Source organism: Chiloscyllium punctatum, chromosome 6 (assembly GCF_047496795.1).
Source record: "Chiloscyllium punctatum isolate Juve2018m chromosome 6, sChiPun1.3, whole genome shotgun sequence".
NCBI lineage: Eukaryota > Metazoa > Chordata > Chondrichthyes > Orectolobiformes > Hemiscylliidae > Chiloscyllium > Chiloscyllium punctatum.
The window spans coordinates 84,124,613-84,144,075 of NC_092744.1; the positions used below are offsets into that span (position 1 = coordinate 84,124,613).

General features: G+C 43.3%; 1 protein-coding gene across 2 annotated transcripts in view; it reads left to right on the top strand.

The window, feature by feature from the left end:
- The window catches only part of pigx (phosphatidylinositol glycan anchor biosynthesis, class X), a 37,676-nt gene that overhangs the window by 5,300 nt on the left and 12,913 nt on the right, over positions 1 to 19,463 (top strand). For both annotated transcript variants that reach the window (XM_072573131.1, XM_072573132.1), the window contains exons 2-5: positions 387 to 465; positions 7,993 to 8,128; positions 9,663 to 9,876; positions 16,371 to 16,471. In XM_072573131.1, coding sequence (XP_072429232.1) covers positions 387 to 465; positions 7,993 to 8,128; positions 9,663 to 9,876; positions 16,371 to 16,471 — 530 coding nt within the window. The remainder of the gene's footprint in view (positions 1 to 386; positions 466 to 7,992; positions 8,129 to 9,662; positions 9,877 to 16,370; positions 16,472 to 19,463) is intronic.

Below are 19,463 nucleotides of genomic sequence, written 5' to 3' on the forward strand. Positions count from 1 at the left end.
TGAAATCTAGGTGCCCTAGAATTCAAATAGCTTTTAGATTTTTCCAGATTTCAATAGCATGGCATTTGGAAGAAAATTTTCTCCAGAATGTGCTGGAGAAGACTGGATGTAGGTTTGTTCGCTGAGCTGGAAGGTTTGATTTCAGACATTTCGTCTCCATACTAGGTAACATCTTCAGTGAGCCTCCGAATGAAGCACTGGTGGTGTAGCCCACTTTCTATTTAGATGTTTGAGTTTCCTAGGGTTGGTGGGGACTTACAAAGGGAACACAGATGAAAAATTTCTATGCATCTCCTAAATTTGAAAAAAAAAATTCTTACCTAGTTCCACTTGTTAAATAATGTTTCATACTAAGTGTGGAGTGTTACTGTTCTGTGTTTATACAGGTGATGATCCTTTGTACTCTGAGCCCTGGCTTCGATCAGTGAGTTTGAACAGACATATTGTAAAGAATGGATTTCATAGGTAAGAGCTGTCAGATTATAAATATGTTGCTTTATTATTTTAATACAAGACAGCTAATGGAAGTAGGTTGAAGCAGTGTGCTTTTCCAAAAGCTGTCTTTGTCATACATTTATTTAATTAGACAGATTTGTAATTATTGTAACAGATTTCAGGGGTGAAGATGTATTCTGTAAGGAAAAGCACTTATAAACTATTAAATAGAATAAGATTGGCATTCTACAGAATTACATAATTCCAAGCTAGAATTATGTTAAAGTACACCAGAGAGAGAGAGAGAGAGAGAGACAGAGACAGACAGTATGTTATCAGACTTTTGAATGGACTTCTTTAATGTTAATGTTGACCTTTTCTGTACTTTCTCAGCAGCTATAGCATTATATTTTACACTCTGTTCCATTACCCTGATGCACTTGTAGGTATAATCTGCCTGTAAAACACGTAAGACGACACTTTTCACAGCGTGTTGGTACACATGACAGTAATAAATAAAATCAAATGACCAGCAGTATGCCGCAGGGATCGGTGTTGGGTCCATTGCTTTTTGTCATTTGTGTAAATGATTTGGATGTGAATATAGGAGGTATGGTTAGTAAGTTTGCAGATAACACCAAAATTGGTGATGCAATGGACAGTGAAGAAGGTTAGCTCAGAGTAAAATGGGACTTTGGATTGGCAAATGGGCTGAGGAGTGGCAGGTGGAGTTTAATTTAAATAAATATGTGATGCTGTATTTTAGTACGGCAAATCAGAGCAGGACTTAATGGTAAAGTCCTGGGGAGTGTTGCCGAACACAGACACCTCGGAGTGCAGATTTATATTTCCTTGAAAATGGAATTGCAGGTAGACATAGTGGTGAAGAAGATGTTTGATATGCTTGTCTTTATTGGTCAGCGTGACTCTATAGGAGTTGAGAGGTCATGTTGCGGCTGTACACGATATTGGTTAGGCCGCTTTTGGAATACTGTGTTCAATTCTGGTCTCCCTCCTATAGGAAAGATGTTGTGAAACTTGGAAGGATTCAGAAAAGATTTACAAGGATGTTCCCAGGGTTGGAGGATTTGAGGTATAGAGAGAGGTTGAATAGGCTGGGGCTATTTTCCCAGGAACATCGGAGGCTGAGGGGTGACCTTACAGAAGTTGATAAAATCATGAGGGGCATGATAGGATGTGTAGCAAAGGTCTTTTACTCAGGGTAGGGGAGTCCAAATCTACAGGGTATAGGTGAGAGGTGAAAGATTTAAAAGGGACCTAAGGGGGTAGTTTGTTTATGCAGAGGATGGTGCGTGTATGGAATGAGCTGCCAGAGGAGGTGGTAGAGGCTGTTACAATTACAACATTTAAAAGGCACCAAGGTGGATATATGACTAGGAAAGACTTTAGATGGATATAGGCCAAATGTTGGCAAATGGAAGTAGATTAATTTAGGATATCTGGCCATGTTGGACCAAAAGGTCTGTTTCCGTGCTGTACATGTCTATGACTCTAAATCTGATAGGCATTTATCACAGTGGTAATGGGGGCGGTAGAGAGAACTAAAATAAATTTGTGCATATTGATGAAAACTGGTAATCTTGAAATACATAATAAAAGAGAGAAAACACAAAAGAGGCATTTGACAGAGGGTGGAAACTAATAAACCAAATAATAGCAGCTATCAATAGAGTACACAGATTAAGGCAGTGATACCACAATATTCAATACGTTTGTCCTATGTAACTTTCAGGAATAAACCCTTGTGCTACTTAAAGCTAACAGATGTTTAAGGCAGCCCTATGTACAGTGCTGCAAGAGTCTCAGCATTTGCCCTTCTCCAACAGGTTGGAGGTTAGGGTGGATGAGCAAACTGATCATGGTACTATCAACCATTCAATTCATGGAGAGGAAAGGAATGTGATAATGACAAGGGACAGTATAGTCAGAGGATAGGTACTATTACATTTTTATGTTATTTGTAGCGAGCTAGGAATTAATCGTTGAGGTTATACATCTAGAATTCCACATTTACTGCTGCAATCCAGTGTAGCAGCTATGCATCAGTGCACCAGTCATATGTTGAGCTCTAAGGAATAGCTTTGAATCTCCACCATTGAGTCTAAAATTGTGAACATTTCAAACATATGGAAACCAGAATACATTATAGCCACTGTTCTACGCAGCCATGACCAGGACCCTGAATGGTGTGTTGCCTATGTGATGTTTTGCTTAAGTACATCTCCTTGAAGCTGGAGAAGAACTTAGGATGGAAATGGGAAGAATTAATTCTTAATATCCTTTTGGTAACCAAAAGGTTTTTGAGGATATTGCTAGGAGAGTCAATATAGTGGAACCAGTTGATGCACTGTATTTAGATTTTCAGAAGACTTTTGATAAATTCTTGCATGGGTATTAGTAATAAAAATTAAAGTGCATGTGATTGGGAGTAATATACTAGCACCAATTAATGATTGGCCAAAGGGCCTGTTACTCTGCTCTATGACCCTCTGACTCTATTATTGCTTAGCAGGCAAAAAGCAGGGACTAGGAATAAATAGGTTAGTCTCAAGTTGACAGGCTGTGATCAGTGAAGTACTGCAAAGATCACGGTTTTGGTCCTCAGCTGTTCACCATCTATATCGATGATTTAGATGTGGGAACCAATTGTAACATTTGCTGATGATTCAAAACCTGGTGGGAGCAAGTGTTGTGCCGAGGATGTAAAGAGATTTCAAACGACTGAGAGTGGACAACAACATGGAAGATGGGCTGTAATATGAATAAGATTGAGGTTGTCCACTTTGCTAAGAGGAATGAAAGTGTCGTGAATTTTCTTCAATGATGAGAGATTGGAAAGTGTTGCTGTCCAATGGGACCTGTATGGTGTTCTTAAGTCACTGAAAGCTAGTGTATTGGTGCAACAAGTAATTTGGAAGGCAAATTATATGCTGTCCTTCACTGCACGATGACCTGAGTTCAGGAGTAAAGTCATCTTACTTCTATTTGTATAGAACAATGGTGAGTATTTGATGCTGTTCTGGTCCCCTTGCCTAGTGTAGTGGAGGAAACCTTTTTAATTGTTTATGGGACATGGGCGTCACTGGCTAAGCCAGCATTTATTGCTCATGCCGAATTGATTGGAGGGTAATTAAGAGTCAGTCACATTGCTGTGGGTCTGCAGCCACATGTAAGCCAAACCAGGTGAGGATAGCAGTTTCTTTGCTGCAATGACATTAGTGAACCAGATGGGTATTTTCTGGCGATTGACAATGGTTTCATGGTCATCATGAGACTCAATTCCACATTATTATTGAATTCAAGCCTTACCATCTGCCATAGTGGGATTTGAACTTGGGTCCCCTGAACATTACCTTGGTCTCTGGATTAATAATCCAGTGATAATACCACTATGCCAATCATCAGATTTATTCTTGGGATGGTGGAATGTGATAGGAGGAGAGGTTGAGAACACTGTATCTGTATTCTCCGGAGTTTAGAAGAATGAGCGGTGATCTCATAGAACTTGCACAATTCATAAAAGGCAACATCATGATCTCTCTGCTCATCTACACTGCCAAGAATCTTACCATTAGCCCAGTATGCTTTATTCCTTATGCTCCTTCCAAAGTGAAACACCTCACTTTTACGCATTAACTCAATTTGCCACCTGTAAGCATCTGCAACTTTTATATACGTCCCTCTGTGACCTGCAACATCCTTCTGCACTGTCCGCAACTCCACTGACCTTAGTGTCATCTCAAATTTTCTAATCCATCCTTCTACGCTCTCTTCCAGGTCAATTATAAAAATGCCAAACAGCAATGGCTCCAAAATAGATCCTTGCGGTGCACCACTAGTAACTGAACTCCAGGATGAGCATTTCTGATCAATCACTGTTGGTCAACCTCTGTCTTCTTTCAGCTAGCCAATTTCTGATCCAAACTGCTAAATCGCCCTCAATCCTAGGCCTCCGTATTTTGTGCAATAGCCGACCTTGGGGAACCTTATCAAACGCCTTACTGAAATTCATATACACCCCATCAACAGCTTTACCCTCATCCACCTGTTTGGTCACCTTCTCAAGGAAATGAATAAAGTTTGTGAAGCACAATCTACCCTTCACAAAACTGTGTTGACTATCCCTAATCCTTTCTATTATTCCTTTCTAAATGATTATAAATCCTATCTTTCATAACCTTTTCCAACACTTTATCCACAACCAAAGTAAGGCTTACTATTCTATAATTTCCAGGGTTGTCTCTATTCCCATTCTTGAACAAGGGAACAACATTTGCTGTCCTCCAGTCTGCTAGCACTATTCCTGTCGACAATGACAACATAAAGATCAGAGCCAAAGGCTCTGCAATCTCTTCTCTGGCTTCAGAGAATCCTAGGACAAGTCCCACCTGGCCCAGGCCATTTATCTATTTTCACACTTTTCAGAATTGCTAACACCTCCTCCTTGTGAACCTCAATACCGTCTAGTCTAGTAGCCTGTATCTCGTATTCTCCTTGACAACATTGTCTTTTTTCAGTGTGAATATTGACAAAAGATATTCATTAGCGCTTCCCCTGTCTCCTAGGCGTCCACACACAACTTCCCACTAATGTCATTGATTGGCCCTAATGTTACCCTAGTAATCCTTTTATTCCTAGTACACCTAGAGAAAGCTTTAGGATTTTCCTTGATCCTATCTGCCAAAGACTTCTCATGTCATCTCCTGGCACTTCTTAGCCCTCTCTTTAGGTCTTTCCTGACTAGCTTATAACTCTCAAGTGCCCTAACTGAGCCTTCACGTCTCATCCTAACATAAGCCTTCTTCTTCCACTTGACAAGAGATTCAACTTCCTTAGTAAACCACTGCTCCCTCACTCAACTACTTCCTTTCTGCCTGACCGGTACATACTTATCAAGGATACACAGTAGCTGAATAAGGTCCACATTTCAATTGTGTCCATCCCCTGCAGTTTCCTTCCCCATCCTATGCATCCTAAATCTTGCCTAATCCCATCATAATTGCCTTTCCCCCAGTTTTAACTCCTGCCCTGAGATATGTACCTATCCCCTTCCATCGCTAAAGTAAACAAAACCAAACTGTGGTCATTATCACCAAAGCGCTCACCTACCTCCAAATCTAACACCTGGCCAGGTTCATTACCCAGTACCAAATTCAATGCCGCCTCACTCCTTGTTCAGGAGATCATCTTGCACACATTGGACCAAAAACTGACCCATCTAAAGTACTCAAACTATATTCCGGTCGATATTTGGAAATTTAAAATCCCCCATAACAACTACCCTGTTAGTCTTGCTCCTATCCAGAATCAGCTACATCTCTGGAACTATTTGGAGGTCAATAGAAAACTCCTAATAGGGTGACCTCTCCTTTCCTGTATCTAACTTCAGTACATACTACCTCAATAGACGAGTCCTCAAGTGTCCTTTCTATCCTTGGCTATCCTTGGCTTAGAAAGTCACACCTTCCCCCTCTTTTACCACCACCTCTGTCCTTACTGAAACATCTAAATCCTGGAATGTGCGACAACTATTCCTCTCCCTGTCTATCCATGTCTCCAAAATGGCCACAGCATACAATTCCCAGGTACTAACCCACCTTATTCACCGACCTTATTCTGGGTGCTCCTAGCATTGAAGTAGACACACTTCAAAACGCCTTCCTGCTTGCCAGTGCACTTTAGTGACCTTGGAGCCATATTTTTGACCTCCCTGCTCTCAACCTCCTAGACACTACAATTTAGGTCCCATTCCCCCTGCTGAATTAGTTTAAACAATCCCGAAGAGCATTAGCAAATTTCACCCCCAGGATATTGGTGCCCCTCTGGTTCAGATAAAGACCATCCTGTTTGTAGATGTCCCACCTACCCCAGAATGAGTCCCAAATATCCAGCCATCTGAAACCCTCCCTCCTGCACCATCCCTGTAGCTTCGTGTTCAACTCCCCTCTCCCTATTCCTTGCCTTGCTAGCATATGGCATGGGCAATAAACCAGAGGTAACAACTCTGTTTGTTCTCGCTCCAAGCCTCCTCCCTCACTCCCTGAATTTCTGCCTTAAATCCCCATCTCTTTTCCGACATATGTTGTTAGTGCCTATGTGGACAAGTTGGGGCTGCTTCCTTTCCTCTCAAGGATCCCGAAAACATGATCTGAGACATCACAAACCTGGCACTTGAGAGGCAACACACCAATCATGAGTCTCTCTCGTTCCCACAGAACCTCCTATCTGTCCCCCCCTAACTATGAAGTCCCCAATGACTAATACTCTGCTCCTCCCTCCCCTTCTCTTTTGAGCAATAGGGACAGATTCTGTGCCAGAGACATGTACCCCTTGGCTTACCCCTAGTAAGTTGTCCCCCCACCAACTATATCTAAAACGGTACACTTGTTATTGAGGGCAACGTCCACAGGGGATCCCTGCACTGTCTGCCGGTTCCCTTTCTGTCCCCTGACTGTAACCCATCTGCATTTTTCTTGTACTTGAGGTTTGACTACCTGCCTGTAATTCCTCTCAATAACTCCCTCCGCCTCCTGAATGATCTTAGGTTCATCCAGCTCCAGCTCCAGTTCCCTAATGTGATTTTCAAGGAGCTGGAGTTGGGTGCACTTTCCAGATGAAGTCAGCAGGGATACGAGTGATGACCCTTTCCTCCCACATTCTGCAGGAGGAACATTGAACTGCCCTAACCGCCATTCCCACTATTCTAAATTCCCAAAGTTTTCATGCAACTGTAGCGATATCTCCTGGGACATGAGTGTTTTGGCACCTCACAGCGTCATAGAGATGTACAGCATGGAAACAGACCCTTCGGTCCAACCCGTCCATGCCGACTAGATATCCCAATCCAATCTAGTCCCACCTGCCAGCACCCAGCCCATATCCCTCCAAACCCTTCTTATTCATATACTCATCCAAATGCCTCTTAAATGTTGCAATTGTACCAGCCTCCACCACTTCCTCTGGCAGCTCATTCCATACGTGTACCACCCTCTGTGTGAAAAAGTTGTCCCGTAGGTCTCTTTTATATCTTTCCCCTCTCAGCCTAAACCTATGCCCTCTAGTTCTGGACTCCCTGACCCCAGGGAAAAGACTTTGCCTATTTACCTCATGCTAAGACCTTAAATAATGCATGCAAGAGGTTATGTTTTATTATCTGAGTATCCTGCTTGAACAAAGAATATTAACCTAACATCTTCCCGGTTCTGTCTCCTTGAATTTGTATGACCCTATCCTGTAAAATACAGGAAAAATCAAATGTTTTCTCCCATGGCAATTCCACATTAAACTGTCAATTTTCCACCTTGCCCTTGTATATAAGGCTAAATTGTGAATTTTCTGTTCTAAAGCCTCAGTGCTGTGTGATGTCTTTGCTCAATGAGACAGAGTTGCAAAAATCTGTCAAGGTTAGAATAAAACATGTCAAACGACAAAATGAATCTAAATGCCATGTTCATGCGGTGAACTTTGAGGAAGCATTGATGAATAGGTAAGAACCTGACTTCTAGTGACTAATTGACTGCTTGTTACATTTTGTAGAGAGTTAGTAATGGATGTTGACCTTGGTGAAGGTGCTCAACCCGGCTGTCGCATTATGATTAAGGAACAGTTACCACAAGGGCTTTATGTGGATCCATACGAACTTGCGTCAATGAGAGAGCAGAAGAGTAAAGAGGTATGAGAAACGCAATCTGCTCCATTTATCTTTTGTCATTATTAAAAGTGTCACTATGAGGGAGTTGGACATCTTTTTCATTATATTCATGTTAACATCCATTTCTCCTATGTCCATCACTGATATGCATCTCCTGACAATCCAAGTTCCCTTCCTGGCTAAAGGCGGATGCTAGAAATCTGAAACAAACACAGAATACTGGAGAAACTAAGCTGGTCCAGCAGCTCTGAGTAGCGAGAAATAGTAGTTACATTACTGCTGAGTTACTCCAGTAGTCTGTGTTTGTTTCCCTTTCTGGCTCCTAAGTTAGCTGATATTGTTACTGGTTATGTCTCCTTAGGTTCTGTCTTTCTCTCATTCAAATCTGCTGCCATTATCCCTCTCCTTCAAATAAAACAAACCTTTACCCACTATCCATGGAACTCCCATTTCATCTCCATCTTCTCTTTCTTCAAATATTTCTTAAGTGTTGTCATCTCCCAAATTTGTCCCCATCTTTTCTGGAATCAGCCACAGTGCAGAAGGAGGCTATTTGGTCCATCTTAATTGTACTGGCTCTCAGAAAGATTCATTCTCTTCATTGCCATTTCCTGACTTTCTTAATGTAACCCTGCACGTTATTGTATGGGCTAATTTGTTTTTAAATACTTAAGTTGAAATTGCCTCCACCAGCTAATATCCCTTTATGTGACTGGGTGTTATGCTTTGTTTTATTATGCCTCAGTGAAGTATCTTGGACACTTAACTAATCTTAAAGGTGCTAGCTAAGTATGAGTTGTTACAGTTAAAACTACAAGCAAAGTCAAATACCACATATATGATAAACATTCTTTATGCTGTCTGATTAAATAATTCCAGCCGAAGGGTAAAACACGATGGACATAGGATAGAAACAATCCATCTTAAACTCAACTTCAGATCTGTTTGCCATGGTGCACAGCTCTTATAACGCTTTGACTAACAGCTTTTATAGGGTAAACCTATTTATTTAGATCTATTATCCATTGAAGTTGCTCCCTGGTGCTGATTTTATTGAGGCTTGTAAGTGATTTGCTGCTATGTTTTAGTGTGGACAGCATGGTCAAATACTGTTTTTTTTAAAAGACCTCTTGTGACAGCCAACCCTGTATATGTGCAGCTGCTGTGTCTAACAAAATGAATGCTGGAGACGGTTTCAGTTAGGTCCTCTTGAAACTTGGTTGCAATATAAAAACTGGTGTACCTAATGTCAATATTGCAAATCAGATGCATTGTCACTACTACTGGGTATTTGTTTTTATTAGTAATGTCACTGATTTCAACAGCCGCAGTGGTCCTAGTGGTAATGAATTATAGCTGGTAGTTACGAATAGTCCTGATGAAGGATCCTGCCCGAACCATCTACTTCTCCTGCTCCTCAGATGTGTCTAACCTGCAGTGCTATTTCCAATGCCATACACTGAGTGTTATTCACTTGGATGTAAGTAGCAACCGGCCGTGGCTATTCTTGCTTTGTGCTATTGGTGCTCGCTTAACATTTGCAAATTGTGTGCAGATACTCGTTCAGAATGAGATCGATATTGAAGCTCCAGAATATTTATCAGCAACGCATGCAATTATCGTTTATCTGAAGCCTGACCCCAGACATCATGGACGCTTTACTGGTATAGTCCCAGTACACGTACGATATCATCGGCCAACAGACAGAGAGGAAGCCATTGCTTTGGTGACCCTTCCAGATCCACAGTTGATGATTCACTGTCAGGAAAGTATGTAACAAATCAGAATGGGTGCCTTCCAGTTTTTGTTTTTTTGCCTTGCATATTTCTGTCCTCTCGCTTGGCTCATGTTATTGTTTGCTTATGGTTTCATAAGGGAAAACTATTGTCTTGTTCCCCATCCAGAAAGCTTACATTCTTTATTTCACAGTGAGGAGGGGAAATTGGGGGCAGTGGGAAAGGGAAGGGACTCTGGTTGGCAATGTGCTTCATGGTGCAGCTCAAGATGAAAGGAATTGATTTTGATTTGATTCTGCAAAAAATTAATAGTAGCTTGCTGAAAGAGCATTGCTAACTTGCAGTAATTCGAGTGAAATTTAAATATACTTCATAACTGGCAGTAATATAAATGACCCACTTAAGAACATAAGAACTGGGGGCAACCCACAGCTTCCAACCTCATAGTCCGGGAACCCTGCACTGCCCTGTTCTACCTCCTTCCCAAGATCCACAAGCCTGACCACCCTGGCCGACCCATTGTCTCAGCATGCTCCTGCCCCACTGAACTCATCTCTACCTACCTCGACACTGTCCTATCCCCCCTAGTCCAGGAACTCCCCACATATGTTCGAGACACCACCCTCCACCTCCTCCAAGGAGACTCCACCTCCTCCAAGACTTCCGTTTCCCCGGCCCCCAACGCCTCATCTTCACCATGGATATCCAATCCCTCTACACCTCCATCCGCCATGACCAGGGCCTCAGTTTTTTCCTCTCCGGACGTCCCCAACAGTACCCTTCCACCGACACTCTCATTCGTTTGGCTGAACTGGTCCTCACCCTTAACAATTTCTCCTTTGAATCCTCCCACTTCTTCCAGACCAAAGGGGTAGCCATGGGCACACGTATGGGCCCCAGCTATGCCTGTCTCTTTGTTGGCTACATAGAACAGTTGATCTTCCGTAATTACACTGGCACCACTCCCCACCTCTTCCTCCGCGACATTGATGACTACATTGGTGCCACCTCGTGCTCCCACGAGGAGGTTGAGCAATTCATCAACTTCACCAACACATTCCATCTGACCTTAAATTTACCTGGACCATCTCTGACACCTCCCTCCCCCTCCTGGACCTCTCCATCTCCATTAATGACGACCGACTGGACACTGACTTTTTTTACAAACCCACCGATTCCCACAGCTACCTGGATTACACCTCTTTCCACCCTACCTCTAGCAAAAATGCCATCCCGTATTCCCAATTCCTCCGCCTCCGCCGTATCTGCTCCCAGGAGGACCAGTTCCACCACAGAACACACCAGATGGCCTCCTTCTTTAGAGACCGCAATTTCCCTTCCCACGTGGTTAAAGATGCCCTCCAACGCATCTCGTCCACATTCCGCACCTCCGCCCTCAGACCCCACCCCTCCAACCGTAACAAGGACAGAACGCCCCTAGTGCTCACCTTCCACCCTACCAACCTTCGCATAAACCAAATCATCCGTCGACATTTCTGCCACCTCCAAAAAGACCCCACCACCAGGGATATATTTCCCTCCACACCCCTTTCCGCCTTCCACAAAGACCGTTCCCTCCGTGACTACCTGGTCAGGTCCACGCCCCCCCCCTACAACCCACCCTTCCATCCTGGCACTTTCCCCTGCCACCGCAGGAACTGTAAAACCTGCACCCACACCTCCTCCCTCACCTCTATCCAAGGCCCTAAAGGAGCCTTCCACATCCATCAAAGTTTTACTTGCACATCCACTAATATCATTTATTGTATCCGTTGCTCCCGATGAGGTCTCCTCTACATTGGGGAGACTGGGCGCCTCCTAGCAGAGCGCTTTAGGGAACATCTCTGGGACACCCGTACCAATCAACCACACCGCCCCGTGGCCCAACATTTCAACTCCCCCTCCCACTCTGCCGAGGACATGGAGGTCCTGGGCCTCCTTCACCGCCGCTCCCTCACCACCAGACGCCTGGAGGAAGAACGCCTCATCTTCCACCTCGGAACACTTCAATCCCAGGGCATCAATGTGGACTTCAACAGTTTCCTCATTTCTCCTTCCCCCACCTCACCCTAGTTCCAAACTTCCAGCTCAGCACTGTCCCTATGACTTGTCCGGACTTGTCCTACCTGCTTATCTCCTTTTCCACCTATCCGCTCCACCTTCTCCTCTCTGACCTATCACCTTCATCCCCTCCCCCACTCACCAATTGTACTCTATGCTACTTTCTCCCCACCCCCACCCTCCTCGAGCTTATCTCTCCATGCTTCAGGCTCACTGCCTTTATTCCCGATGAAGGGCTTTTGCCCGAAACGTCGATTTTGAAGCTCCTTGGATGCTGCCTGAACTGCTGTGCTCTTCCAGCACCACTAATCCAGAATCTGGTTTCCAGCATCTGCAGTCATTGTTTTTACCTCTGTTCTGTTAAAGTATCTATTTGAGACGGCTCAGAGAATCCCTGATGGACTCGACATGTAGCCTCTCTTGGTTTGTCTCAGAGATTGTACTCTGGTAGTCTGGAATATAAAACTCTTACAGACAGTTTAGTTTAAATGATTACCTTTATTTACCAATGGCATCAATATTACACTATAACATAGATACCTACAAGCCAAGCTTGAGCTAAGCTTCTAAAACCACTAGCAGAGTAGCAGCGCCAGCTCTTACCCCTAAAAGCTCTCTCAGGCTACTCCTCTTATTGCTGCAAACAAGCTGTCTTCATACAGAATTTGGTATTAAAATTACAAAAACGCCACATGTCCTTATTCAGATAAACATCAATAAAATAGCAAAAATTTTGCAGAGGAAGAGAAACTCATTGACAGGTCTGTGTACGCTTGACTAATTAAGCTACATGCACATCTAAGTGGGAAACCTTGATCCAGCCAGGCCCCAAATGGCTGATTGCTTTGGTTAAACTTTTGTTGAACAGTTCATCATAATGAGGCATTAGTCTAAACTATGTGGGAAAGGTCTTGGGGTCACCTCGCTCAGCTAACATGTCCAGTATCGAGCTCCTACAAAACGGCTTTTTCTTTCAAAATCATCTTAGATTCCCAGAATGCAAATTAAATTCATAACATTCCCGGATCTTGAGGGCCAGGGAACAACACACAAACATTCAATCCATGACAAGCCAGTGTTCACTCAAAACAGACCATAAAAGGTTAATTTTTCCACCAGCTTCCGACTGCTGTCTCTCTCTCTCTCTCTTCCAACACCCCACCCCCCACCCCCCGCATCCCACCACCAACCACTCTCTCAGTATTCCTTGAACCCTTCGGTCAGTGAATGAAATTTACAGAAGAATGTTTTCTCTCTCTCACTCACACATAAACATCTTTCAACTTCCTTACTATGTCGGGTTTTTCCTTGCCTGTAAGGATAATGAGGTATTCGCTCATCGATGACTGTATCGGCGGAGGTTGAACAGTTCATCCATTTTACTAACACCTTTCACCGCAACCTCAATTTTACCTGGACCGTCTCAGATTCCTCCCTCCCCTTCCTAGACCTCTCCATTTCTATCTTGGATGACCGAATCAACACGGACATTTACTGTAAACCGACCGACTCCCACAGCTACCTAGACTACACGTCCTCCCACCCTGCCCTCTGTAAAAACGCCATCCCATATTCCCAAATCCTTCGTCTCTGCCGCATTTGCTCCCAGGAGGACCAGTTCCAATACCGAACAACCCAGATGGCCTCCTTCTTCAAAGACTGCAATGTCCTTTCAGACGTCGTCGACGATGCTCTCCACCACATCTCCTCTACTTCCCGCCCCTCCAATCGCCACCAGGACAGAACCCCACTGGTCCTCACCTACCACCCTACCTGCCTCCATATACATCGTATGATCCGTCGTCATTTCCGCCACCTCCAAACAGACCCCACCACCAAGGATATATTTCCCTCCCCTCCCCTATCAGCGTTCCGAAAAGACCTTTCCCTCCGTGACTCCCTCGTCAGGTCCACACCCCCCACCAACCCAACCTCCACCCCCGGCACCTGCCCCTGCAACCGCAAGAAATGCAAAACTTGCGCCCACACCTCCCCCCTTACTTCCCTCCAAGGCCCCAAGGGATCCTTCCATATCCGCCACAAATTCACCTGCACCTCCACACACATCATTTACTGCATGCGCTGCACCCAATATGGCCTCCTCTATATTGGGGAGACAGGCCGCCTACTTGCGGAACGTTCAGAGAACACCTCTGGGACACCCGACCACCCCGTGGCTCAACACTTCAACTCCCCCTCCCACTCCACCAAGGACATGCAGGTCCTTGGACTCCTCCATCGCCAGACCATAGCAACACGACAGCTGGAGGAAGAGCGCTTCATCTTCCGCCTAGGAACCCTCCAACCACAAGGGATGAACTCTGATTTCTCCAGTTTCCTCATTTCCCCTCCCCCCCCCCCCCCCCCCCACCCTGTCTCAGTCCCAACCCTCGAACTCAGCACCACCTTCCTAACCTGCAATCTTCTTCCTGACGTCTCCGCCCCAACCCCCCACTCCGGCCTATCACCCTCACCTTATCCCCCTCACCTTAACCTCCTTCCACCTATCGCATTTCCAACGCCCCTCCTCCCTACCTTTTATCTTAGCCTGCTTGGCACACTTTTCTCATTCCTGAAGAAAGGCTCATGCCCGAAACATCGATTCTCCTGCTTCTTGGATGCTGCCTGACCTGCTGTGCTTTTCCAGCAACACATTTTCAGCTCTGATCTCCAGCATCTGCTGTTCTTCACTTTCTCCTGTTCACATTCCAGCACTGTCAAGATGAGGGAGGTGAGCTTCATAAATTCAAATCTGCTCAGTGTGGTATACGTGAAAATATGTCAGGGTTGTTCTATTACGTACATATTCCATTCAGCTTATTAAACTACCAGTTCTTTTCCTATTGAGTATGAGTCTTGTTAAGAGTCTTTGATATAATCCAGCAATTTAGTTATTCTACATTCTGTTATGAAATATGCACCTCCGGCATGAAAAGGAAGTACTGCCACACATTCCACAAGTGAACAAATGTTATCACCTTATTTACACCGATCCATTGACACTAAGAACACATGCCCCCAATTCCTTTGAACAAGCACTTTTCTGCATTCTCTGCAGCAAATGTGTCACATTTTAGACTACACATTTTCTCAGTCTAGCCCTTTAAGCCTGCTCTGCCACTCGATAAGATCATGGCCAATCTTTTCATGGATTCAGCTCCACTTACCCACGTTTTCACCATATCCCTTAATTCCTTTATTTTTAAAAAAATAAACCTTAGCTTTAAAATGATTACATCAGAGACTGGATGTATAATTGGAGATGCGTGTCAGGACCCTGTCGAGGTCCTGATGCATTGATTCCATGGAAATTGCTCAGGAAATTTGTACTTCCAGTGGGGAATTCCATTGCTCCCTAGGACACTTTGGAAAACGCCTGAGTTAAAGTTGGAGGTATCTCACAGTTCCAATGTACCTACATGGATATTTATCCAGGAAATATTAGACAGAAATATCCTTGCCTAATTCCTGGGTAACTGTTCAATTAAGCCACCCCTGCTGAACTCAACTGCACCACTGCTCTACCTTAACAGCCTGACTATACCTAAAGAGATTATATTCCTGACCATCCCTTAGCAACTCCTCCCCACCCTTTCCCATGTCCTGTCTGGTCACACTACCTGTCTTCTGTGATCCAAGTACCCTTGTGACTTGACTACCTCTTCCTGACCAGTTTAACTTCTGACAGTCCTACCCACCCATCGACACTCTCTGTCATGCACTTGCTCTCTCTTATAACCTGCTGGTGATTATGATCACTTTGGCACTGCAGCTAGAATTCTCCTGCATTGTAACTGTTTCTTTCTTTTTCTGTCAGCATGCTAGCAAGGAAGCAGTTCTTTCCAATGCAAACTGCTGAAATGTTTTAAAAGGGGGATCTTTAATATACTTTTTTGGACTACATCCTCTAGTTCTGGTCTTCCCCCACAAGAATAAGCATCAGTCCAATATCCATGCTGTCTGGTCTGACCTAGAATCTTTTAAGTTCCAATAAGAATGCCGTTCAATCTTTGAAATTTCAAAAGGTGTAATCTAAGGGGGTGGCATGGTGGCTCAGTGGTTAGCACTGTTCTCTCAGCACCAGGGATCTGATTTCAATTCCAGCCTTGTGTGACTGTGTGGAGTTTGCACATTTTCCCCATGTCTGCATGGGTTTTCTCCAGGCGCTTGGGTTTCCTCCCACAGTGCAAAGATGTGCAGCTTCTGTGAATTAGCCATGCTAAATTGCCCACAGTCTTCAGAGATGTGTAGGTTAGGTGCACTAGTCAGGGGAAATATAGAGTATTAGGGTAGGGGAATGAGTCTGGGTGGGTTACTCTTTGGAGGGTCGGTGCGAACTTGATGGGCCAAATGGTCTGTTTCCACACTGTAGGGATTCTATGATTTCTATGGTAATCTGTTTGGTAAATCAAATTCTGCTTTGAAAGGAGGATCACCACCTCTTATTCACTTCCGTCTCTTTTTAGATGGTCCATTACTGGAAAGTTGGAAACTTGGTGTAACACAGGCTCCCTGCTCAGCAAGTAATCACAGTATCTGTAGCTGGCTGAATGTTAACTATCAGAATGTAAGTAGGTAACCTTTTAAAGAAATATCACCATATTTTTGCAGGTGAATCTGTATTTTGTTTGTATTTTTTTGAAAAAAAAACCAAAATTGTCATTTACTTATTGGACTTAAGATACAACCAATAATATTTCATATAAATATAATTGTAATGTTCCTATTACATATTACTTTATAACATATTATTGGTTTCAGTTAAGGGAAGAGCTTTGGTCTGTTTAGCTTATCCATCCGCAACAAAACGGTCTGATTTGAGAACCGGTCTGATTTTGTCGTCTTGAAATTGGTTAAAGTTCCTGAAATCACCTTTTCCAGTAATCTGTTCACATTCTTAGCAACCCTTTTTTTTAAAACTCTCTTACATTTCCTTGAATTGAATTTAAGGTAGCTATTCAAAATTTTCTTGAAAAGCAGAGAAAGTATAAGGGTTCCAAAATGACAATTTTGTTGTGAAGTGTACCAGCTACCATATCCCTGAAATGGGGTGGCAAGTTCTGCCTAATATTTGCCACATCTATGCAGAGTGGGCAGATCATGGTGTTAATCAGTGTGCAATGTAGAATTGATATCAGCACTGCCATTTGGAGCACCAAGGTCCAGACAATGACTTCTCTTGCCCTTGTGCAGCTAAAATGATGTTATGACTGACACACAAGTGCTGCACACACATATGCACGCATGCAAACACAATATAAAGAGATCAGTAGCTATTTATTCTGGCTGTTGCTGCGATTCTACATATCTTTGGTCCTTTTCACATTTCTGTTCATATGATTGAAATTTGTTTCTGGTAATTAAAAGTTTTGTGGACAAATCAGTTCCTTTTAGACATGGGTGGCTTTTGTGTATTTCCTCTTGGCATTGAACAGGAGAATGTGTGCAGAGACTGCACAGTAGGTAAAGCTGCTAACGGAGGGAGAAGAATGGGGAGAAGGTCTCTCAACAGGAGGTTGTATCTGCAGAGGTTCTTCAGGGAGCAAATCTATTGTAGAACAAATTGCAGGAATGCTGTTATTATTGGCACCCTTTGTGTACTGGCATCCAGAACCATGATGACAGAAATCTGAGTTTCCATGGCAGCAAGTGAGGTAGCTAGACAGCATTTTGATACTGCAGCACTCAGGTGACTGCTGCTTGTGCTGTAGTGGATGTTGAGACATTGGCCTTAAGACACTACATCACATTGATCCTAGTGTTGCATTGCTGGATTGTGGCCTCCCCTGGCAAACAACACCACCTCCCGTTCCATTTGGGAAAATAGGGACTTTAAACCAAGTTGTCCCAAGATGGTGCTGAATTCCTCCAAGCTCCTTAACAGTGAGCGCAGGCTTTCCAATTAGTGAAGCACTTTTGTGCTTAAGTAGTCTGGCCCAATAAAGTAATCATCAGTATTTTCAGTGTGTCCCAGAACTAGTGTGCAATTTCATCTTTGTTCAGTTGCTACCAGTGTGTTTCTTTTCCCTCTGTTTAGAGGGTACTTGTACCCACTGTGTTACCAGAATTAGATGCCATTTCTATCCTCTCCTCCAATGACACCAAATATAGATGGGAATTCAAGGAGTGAAGATGACACAGAGTCTACAAAGGGGTATAAGCAAGTTAAAACTTTGCAACTTGTGCAAAAACCTGACAAATGTAACATAATGTGAGAAATTGTGAGCTTGTATGCTTTAGCAGGAAGAATATTATTTAAACGGAGAAAACTGCAGCAGAGTAATTTAGGGGTCCTTGTGTATTATTATTTATTCACTTAGCACGTCAAGGTTCAGAAAGTAATAAGGAAGGCAAATGGAATGTTTGCCTTTATTTCAAAGGGAATATTTTTTTAAAAAGGGGATTTAACTAAATCTATACAAAGCACGAGTCAGACCGCATCTTGAGTGTTGTGGTGCTCTTATCTAAGGAAAGATGTACTGGCATTGGAGGCAACCCAAAGAAGGTTCAGTAGGTTGATTCTCGGTGTGGAGGGTTTTTTCTTACAACGAGAAGTTGAATAGTTTGGGGTTACACTCACCAGAATTGAGAAAAATAAGAGGCAAACTTACTGAAACATATAGATTAATGGACTTCATAGAGTAAATGTGGAATAGTTGTTTTCCCTTTTGAGAGCTGAGACCAGATGGCATGTTCTCAAAGGAATAGGTCGCCCATTTAAAACAAATTTGAGGAATTCCTCACTTGGAGGGTAGTGAATCTGTGGAATCTTTTACGGCAGTGGGCTATTGAGACTGGATTGTTAAATATATTTAAGGTTGACATTGACATTTTTAATCAGTAAGGAAATCAGGGGTTATGAGGATAAGACAAGGAAGTGGAATTAAGGATAATAAGATTAGTTATAATCACATTGAAAGGTGGAGTAAATTCTGGGCTAACTGACCTACTTCTGAATCTATGAGTTATGGTCTTATGGTCTAAAACTACAAACTGCGTAGGCATTTAATTTGGCACCTACAACTGTGAGACTGAATTACAGTATCTCTGTCTTCATTAATTTCTTGATCTTCCGTTGTCTACTCAGATTCCACTGTTTGAATATCTGAGAGGGGAACAGATCAAGATTAAGGTAGTGATGAGGGCCAAGAAGTCCATGCTTGCACCATTATTATTTTCTTAATTGGAAAATGTTGTGATTTGAGAAATAGTAATAGATCCCAAGCCAGTTTTGTGATGCTGATATTACATGCCTTGGATATCCTCAACTTTCTATGAAAACAGCACCACCAGGACAAAGCATGCCACTTAATTGGCACCCCATCCACTAACTTTAACATTTCCCAATGCACAGTGGCAGCAGCGTGTTCCAACTACAAGATGCACTTTGCATCACTCATCCTTTGATAATATCTTCCAAACCCATGACTTCCAACAACTAGAAGGACAGTAGCAGTAGATCCATGGGAACATCATCCCTTGCAAGTTCTCCTTCAAGCCTCATATCCTAACTTAAAGCTATATCACCATTCCTTTCACTGTCACTAGGTCGTAATCCT